Source organism: Seriola dumerili, unplaced genomic scaffold (genome assembly GCF_002260705.1).
Source record: "Seriola dumerili isolate Sdu_G_001 unplaced genomic scaffold, Sdu_1.0 BDQW01000189.1, whole genome shotgun sequence".
NCBI lineage: Eukaryota > Metazoa > Chordata > Actinopteri > Carangiformes > Carangidae > Seriola > Seriola dumerili.
The window spans coordinates 3576177-3584849 of NW_019174444.1; the positions used below are offsets into that span (position 1 = coordinate 3576177).

At 41.0% G+C, this 8673-nt stretch overlaps 1 protein-coding gene across 2 annotated transcripts in view; it reads right to left on the bottom strand.

The window, feature by feature from the left end:
• Window positions 1–8673, bottom strand: part of pik3r3 (phosphoinositide-3-kinase regulatory subunit 3) — a 220279-nt gene that overhangs the window by 131099 nt on the left and 80507 nt on the right. The window contains exons 4-5 of one of the 2 annotated variants that reach the window (XM_022753002.1): window positions 7654–7728; window positions 6071–6148 (exon numbers count right to left, since the gene is read on the bottom strand). In XM_022753002.1, the coding sequence (XP_022608723.1) occupies window positions 6071–6148; window positions 7654–7728 (153 nt within the window). The remainder of the gene's footprint in view (window positions 1–6070; window positions 6149–7653; window positions 7729–8673) is intronic. The other variant, XM_022753003.1, reaches the window with a different exon arrangement.

The window sequence follows — 8673 nt, forward strand, 5'->3', positions numbered from 1 at the left end:
CTCTAATAATGATCCGTGAAACAAAGCAAAGCAGCTCCGCAACACACTGATGTAGGTCATTAACTGCAGTATCACTCCTTTATACATGTTCACAAAAGTTTCCATTTCCTTTGTCGTTTTGTCCATCATCTCTGTTGTTATGACGACATGATGCTGATGACCTCCTGGTTACACTTTGACCCACAGTGCTCAGCAGATACTTTTGAAGGCACATGCAAAATCATAACTCACCATCTATCCCTTGTCATTTGTTAAATTACAATAATTATTAATAAAAAAATCATTATTAAATATATGCTAAAATATACTGAACGCCACCCACAAGGTGCAAGATGAATAAAATCCTAAAGCTTCTAAATCTAACACTCGGTCAAACTATAACAAAAAAGGCTACACCGCTTTCAAGTCCAAGGCTAATCTAAAATCTGCTGTTACTGAAGGACACAGAGAAACTTGAACCTCATGTTTATGAACCTTCTGTGATAATGTTACAAGAGAAATCTACGGCAATGTAAAAAAAATAAATAAATAAAATGTGCTCATAGAAAGAGTAGGAAGCAGGAAGCCACTGTCATTTTTAAGATAATGTGACTGTGCTGGGTTCACTGTGGTGAGACAAAGTGTAAAGATTGATGGAGCTGCCAGTATCATGTTTAGCTTTGTCCCAGATCTATAGAGTATGTAGTGCAGTACTCACTAATCAACATACGAACGTCCCATAACGTCTCACTTTAATATACTTTTATCTTGTATAAGTGAAAGGTGTGACGTCTGATGTCATTTGAACTGCAACTTTGGAAAGATAGGAGGCTTGGGCGACATCCAAAATCTAATATCTCGATATACTCTGCTCTGAGGGAGTTTTCTGGAGTTTTCAGTTTTCTGTTTCACTTGCTTTTTGTAATATTGCGTTATTATTAGTATTATTTGTTTTATGTACAGTCAGAAAAGCAGTCTAATGAGGGTCAGACTCAGAGGCAGGGCACTGTGCAAAACTGCAAAACAAAATTGATGAATAACTTTTTTTTTCAATATTATGAAACTATTGCACACCATAATTGATATTGTCAAGCCTAAAAGACAGTGTTGATTAAACTTCTCAAGGAAACATCAAAATGTTTTCTCTAAAATTAATTGTGTTTTCCAAGACTTTTTTTGGAGCCATTTGATAGCTATAATGAGATCATCATTTTATTATAGTCCCTAATCAGTTTGTATTTTTCACTTATCAGTTTGTATTTAAATCATCAAATCTAATATATTATTATTATCACCATGTAATATGTTTTACCACTCCCCTTTTAAAATGTAACAAGTTTACTCAGAAGTATTTTAACTGACCTACTTTGTACTTTTATCTGAGAACATTTTACACAGTGATTTACTTCTACTGTAGTAAAATATCTTCTCAGTAACAGTTAGTGAGTGTTTGTGACCGTTCACCTGCTGACGTGCTGCAGTCACTGTAGTGTCTCATGCTTCCTTTTCTTCATCACAGTGACTAACTACCTGCTGTACATTTAAACTTACACTAGTTGTGCTCCAGCACCCAGAGCTCTCTGCTCCTTTTATGACTTTCACTAACTCAGCAGTTGTTGACATGCTGTTCACATCAGCTACTTACTTTAGCTTAGCAGCTAGCGCTAGCTTCTCTCTCTCTTGCTCGGTGTGTCTTGGACCAACAGATGAACTTGTTCATCAGTGTGGTGTTGTTGTAGCTTCAGTGTGGAGGATTGTGATGCTTATTACATCTTCATGATGTCTGCTCCTACCTTCAACACACAGCTCCGCTCATTAACCGCAGCTGCTCTATTCTGTGACTGTCTGTGTACACAGCAGCCCTCAGATAGGCTATTACTCATGACGTCTAACCAATCAGATGGTGGAGTGGGTGGGACACTGCCACACATGTGTTGAGTTTACTGTCAGATGTCCTGACCATTTATTTTACAAAAACAAATTGCAGAACTTGTCTTCCATTATATTTCTGGGAATTTGAGGGTTTCGGGACCTGGGAGGAGTTAATACTCTACAACTGAAACATTACTACTGTTAGGCCAACAAACAAATCAATACAGATCAATATGTCCATCAGCAGATCATTTCCTTTTGGTGGCCAATGAAAACTTTTTGATATTTTTGATCTCAGTATTTTTAATATTCTGACCCTGACTGAGACAGTAAGACACGTTTTACCCTCCATATCATCTGATTGCACAATTCAGACTGCCAACACAGAGAGAAGACAGAAAAAGATGATTCTATATGACACTTGTGTCTTTCTCTCTCCCCTCCCACTTTCCATCCTGAGGGTTTTTCACACATCACACACACCACCCCTCTCTCTCCTACCTCCATCATTCAAACCTCACTCTTCCTTTGTGTGTGTGTGTGTGTGTGTGTGTGTTTTCATGTGACCTTGCAGCCACATGTCAGGACAAATCTAAGTAAGCTACTGCTTTTCATATATATTCCATAGGATGTGTCCGTGTCTATTAAACCACGCTGTGTACATAAAGCCGGAGTGACTATGGGATGTCAGCAGTTGCATTTCTCTGCGTTTTCAACCATAACGTGTGCAGGACTTCTCTCGTGCGCCCCCCTTTCTGTCTCAACATATATGTGGGTGTGCGTGTCAAACCTGCATGTTAAATTCCTCTGAGTGCCGACATGTCAGCTCCTTTCAGTTAATTACTTTGAGTATGTGCATATCTTTGGCCCCATGCTGACCTCCCAACACTGCCCAAGGAGGCCAGGTGTGTGTGTGTGTGTGTGTGTGTGTGTGTGTGTGTGTGTGTGTGTTTGCTTCTTCTGCACTAAATCTACTATCTATACTCAATCTGTATTGGATTTGCAGAGTTGTTGTCTTTCACTGCAGAGAAATTGGACCAAACAACTTTCATAACAAGTCATTTATTCTCATTTTATGTCTCCTGATCCTTATTGTTTAAATCTCTTGGATAAAACATTAAAGGGAATTTCCCAGTTTCACAAAACCTGGATCTGATTTTCATAGTACAGAACAAGTTACTGGACTTTATGAGTCAGAGATTTAAAGCTGCACCAGTAACAGACTTTGAGCAGAAGGTCAGCAGCCTCCTCCCTGCTAACTAAGTGTGAGTTGATTAAAGAGCAGTAAATTCACAGTATATTTGCCCAGATAGAGCTCTTCCACTCCAACTGGAACCTGTCAGCAAAACCCTCAGGACCTGAACGGGGATTAAAATGCTCCCAAAACGCTGAAAACAAAAAAAAAAGAAATCAGGCCGCTCAAACTTTGGATTTCCCTCCTTTTGGATCCTGTAAATTGATCACAGACTGACAGGCTCGGTGCTTTGTGCAATTTACTGATCTGTTATGCTCTTTTAGGGGAACTGGTATTCAAACAGTGTTTGAAGTGTTACCGCTCAGAGCTGCCAACAGCCTGATTTAGTGCAGACTGTTTGAGGTACCAGCACAAAACTAACTTCTAGCTCGTGTTAAATACTTTCTTTAAACCTCACTGGGAAATCTAAAGCTACAGTTCAGCTAATACATAGTGTCTTGAAGCTGAGTTTGTACAGAGAGCATTATATCTATATCTGTTATATCTAAGACCGTGGTCGGGGCGGCCCGGTGGCTCACCTGGTAGAGCACGTACCATATAGGCTCAGTCCTAACCGCAGCGGCCATTAGGGCTGTCACGTTTTAATTTAAATTCCAACATTCGTTCCAACGTGGGGTGAAAAGTTCTTATTCGAACTGTAATGACCTGTTTGAAATGTAGCCTGCAGTCTTGAACTCGATCCGGATCATGTTGATAGACTTGTGTGTCAGGTAAATCATATCAGAAATTAGGTTGGACCATTTGGCTTGACTATCGGCTCCGTGTTTACCTTGCTACATTATTAGTTGGAAGGTGTCGGAGCTCCCTCCTGTTGTCTGTCGTACTGTGTGTTCTATGTTACTGTAGCACTTAGAGACTTTGAGTTTCACTGAATGAAAGGTGGGGTGCTTTTTTTTTCTTTTTTTTTTAAACGTTGTTTTATTGAGAGCAAGGTTAGTAGCAGAAGGCATGAACAAAAGGATGATTTAATGCAGCCGTTAAAAATGTATAAAGTAAGGAAAATAATGACGTGTTGTGGTGTTTTGCGGGAGCAGGTGTGAGTGCGCGCAGAGGGTGGGGGGGTGGGGATCGGGGCATTTGAATTAATTCGAACGAACTGCGGGTAATTTCAAATTTGTTTGAATCCAACTCACAGCCCTTTGCTGCATGTCATCCTCTCTCTCTCTCTCTCTCTCTCCCCCTGACTTTCCTGTCTTTCTCTCACTGTGACTATCACAATAAAGGCAAAAATGCCCCCCCACCAAAAAAAAAAAAAAAAAAATCTAAGACAATGGTTCTCAAACACAAGAATTTAAACAGTCCCACCTCAGGCTAACTGTTAGCTTCTCCCACATTTCCTTTCAAAATCCTTTTTAACGCTGATTATTTATAAAACATTAACTGTAAATTGATGAAGCCTCGGAGTAGACAGTTATAGTGAAGTCCAACCACACTGCAGAATAGTCAATTCAAATAATAATGTTTGAATTTACATATGATTTCATTTAATGTTGAAAACTTCATACACTACTCACTACTTTGTGGTCAGTCACAGAAAGTTAGAAATTAAATTTAAAACATGATACTTAAACAAATTTACTCGCAGGCCACAAGAGGACCACTCTTTGAGAAAGGCCGATCTAAGATGAACTGGATCTCCAGTGTTTATACTTGTTTATACTTGCAGAAGCAAGTTTATCTGTACCCTCAGCTTCAGCTTCAAAGACTGTGCAGCCAAACAGCTTCGCTTCTGAGTTTTTACACAGATTCAATGCAGTAATTTGTTAGGAGTGAGGTGGTGCTTAACTTATTGTTGTTGTAAAAAGGCAAACGTGGGAGGAGAGAAGAAAAATCCAAACAAACTCTGTGTTGGTGTGAAAGCTGTCAGTCGGACTCTGGTCCCAGTCCCAGAACGCCTCAAGAGCAGGGTCCTGGTCCACTTCCAACTGTGCTAAACTGTTCAACCAGCTACCAACCGGCTAAACTGCCATTAAAGCGATCAGCTGACAGTAAACTCTTAAGGAAACGCTCCCTGAAGTAATCTGTAAAAGCTGCACTGTACTTGTGCTAAATAATATGCTAACAATATGAATGCATGGAGTTCCTCTGATCAGTCTGTCAACATGTAACTGCCTCAATGAATATTACACAACAACACATTTCTGTTTTCTACCTGTTGGCCAATCATCTGTTTCTCTATATAAACACACACCTGCAGGACAGCGCTGCATGACCTGCAGCCACTCACTGGAGTCTGTATGAGTTTGCATAAAGAGGCCGAACTCCATTCAGGAAGTTCCATGTTTCATATACAGGTCATACTATACAGGTAAGGATGCATGAAATATCATAAGCAGCATCAGTCTGTCAATGATAATAAATCTGTTGTCTCTCCTCTCTCTCCTCCTCAGACTCGATTTTGTGACTCCCCCCCCTCCTTCCCCCCACAACAAAAGTACAGAGTCAGAGCACTCCCTGGTGGTGCCAAACCTGAACTTCAGCAACTCAAACTTGGCCGACTTTTTTTTCTTCTTTTTTTTTTTTTTTTATCTGAGCTACTTCAGCTCCACTGATCCGAGCCGGTGCAGCTTCAGCAGGAGTTTGTGTTGGTTTAAGAACAAACAGGAGAACAGGGATCAGAGTTTAGAGCTGTGGTTCCTTATGATGAAACCACCTGTTACACCTTCTACATTAGACTCAAAGCCTAAACACGGTGTATGTATTATGTAACATTTGTGGCTTCATCTATCTGTAAAATCGATGTTTTTTTTTGGCATCATTCAAACATGAAGGACAGTTACAATAGTGACACAACAGTTGCGTGATATTTTGCAACTGGTACATGAGAGGGAGCAGTAATGATGTGAAGGGAGTAGAGTGTTCTCTGTTCTCTGACAGGCTCAATATATATAATATATAAATGAAAACAATCTCATCTAGCAGCTAGCCTTATTGCAATTACTACAACAGGACAGGAGTGTGTACCTGAGTCCAGAGACTGCCGCAGCTCCACCAGTCCACCGGAGGTTGGAGGAGCCCGATACAGAGACTCAATGTTTAAACCTGCAGAGAAAAAAAACAGAGATGGAAGAAGAAAGAGGAAGTGAAGGGAAGTTTTTTCCTTTGGGCTAAAGACAGACTGATACACATTATGCTTTACAAATGATGAAGTCTGTGATTACGGCTCCAGGTTACAGATGGTGGGTTAAATGACATTTTTCATGCGATACTGCTGAATTATAAAATATAACATCTGCTGCCACAGAAGACAGAAACACATTTATTTATCATATGTTCTACTGGAGAGATGAATCCACTTTAGTAATGAAATACTGTCATCAAAAGCTGCCAGTCTCAGTATAAAGAGGAGCCACACACCTTTACAACTCGCTGATAAACATGTTAGTCTGAGGTTGCCAGGTTTGGAAACATCGTGCTATGGCTGGAGAGGCTGGGGCAGATTGATACTCTCTTGTTTGTCAAGAAATAGATCCAACATGTAAACCCCTCTAAAATCACAAACTGTGTTTTTTTATCTTATATAGGAGGCGGCTGAAGTTCAGGAGGTAGAGCGGGTTGTTCATTCGTCGGAAGGTGAGCGGTTCAATTCCAAGCTCTCCCTGTCGACATGTCAAAGTGCCCTTGGGGCAAGATACTGAACCCCAAATTGCCTCCAGTGTAACATCCATCCATCCGTTTTATTTTCGGCTTATCGTGGATCGGGGCACGGTGGTATTCCCTCTCCCCACCAATGCTTTCCGGCTCCTCCTAGGGGGTCCACAGGCCAGATGGGGTATGTAATCCCTCCAGCAAGTTCTGGATCAACCTCGAGGCTTCCTACCAGTTGGACGTGCCCGGAGAACCTCCAAAGGAAGGTGCCCGGTAGGCATCCTGATCAGACCCCTGACCCACCTCAACTGGCTCCTTTCGACGTGAAGAAGCATCAACCCTACTCTGAACTCCTCACCCTCTAAGGCTGAGCCCAGACACCCTGCGGATGAAACCTAATTTCAGCCGCCTGTACCAACAATCTCATTCTTTCTGGCACTACCCAGAGCTCACGGCCATTGGTGAGGATTGGAACGAAGATCAACTGGTAAATTGAGAGTTTTGTCTTTTGGCTGAGCTCCACCTTTACCGCAACAGTCTGGTACAACGTCCACATTCCTGCTGACGCCACGCAGCTCCATCTGTCAACCTCCCGTTCCATCTTACCCTCACTCGTGAACAAGACCCCAAGACACTTGAAGCGCAGTCCAATTACCATATATTTCTCTTTCTGTACAGGTTAAATGATCAGCGAGCTGTAGAGATGTTGGTAAGTGTGTTTTTAAACTTCAGACAGAGCCAGGCTGTTTCCTCTTGCTTCCAGTCTTTATGCTAAGCTAGGCTAATCACATTCTGACTCTAGCGTCACACTTCACGTACATAACACAGGGACATGAGATTGACAGATTGACGTCACGCTTCTCATCTCACTTTCAGAGAAAAAAGCTAAATGCTGAACTAGTCCTTTAAAGCATGACGGAGACTTTCACTCCTCATCCTCATCATGTGTGTTTTCTCACCGTGTTTCTCGACGGCCTCGATGAGTCTCCAGACAACCACAGGAGCGGCGTCAGGCAGAAGCTCTGCCTCCACACCTGAGAGAGAGAGAGAGAGAGAGAGAGAGAGAGAGAGCGATTACTATTATTATTAATTAATATAAAAACAACCGTGCATCCCTTTATGACGCTCTCATCTATTTATTTATTAATGATATACAATAAACTCCTCCATTCATTTTTAATGAGCCTGTCGTCTCTGTTTTGCATAAACAGTTTATGAGATAAAACACACACACAAATACTAAACTACATTACTGTACTGAACTACTACATATTTTACTTTTATTTCATTATGTGAATTGTGAATTAGTTTTTTCTTTGTATTTAAATATTTTTTCTGTCTGGAAATCATCAGACTAGTATAAAATATCAACAGGAAGTTGGATTTCATTTGCATATTGTGTGTTTAGTGTGCGTGTCGCTTCTCATGCACACATTAAAGATCACGCTGAGCTGTTCTCTGGTCAGTTATTAGACCAACAAGACCAAGAGCACCTTCCTCGCTCTCTCTGTCATCCCTCCATCTACACACATGAGTTTGCGTGACTATATATGTGTGTGTGTTTACCCTGCAGGGAGTGTGTACTGCTGCCTGGATAACAGTGTAAAGACCTTGTAAATGCCAGTGTTGAGTTCATGTTAAGGTCAAAACTTCACATGCCAAAGGCTGATGGCACAACCCAACCGTAAAAGGACACACACACACACACACACACACACACACACACACACACACACACACACAAAACAGATGAAACTTCTTATCAGCTTGTTGATGCTTTGAAACTAAATCAGACAAAACATTAAAATCACCTACGAGCTGATTTACATACACATAGAAATGTGTTCAGCCTGACGTCTTAAATTTAAGGTTTGTGGAATAAATGAAATTTAAATAAATTTAAGTAAGTTATCAAAAAATAGAAATCCAGAAAAACAGGAGCTGACTGGTCTACACGTTACAGGAAGTTTATTTCTTCT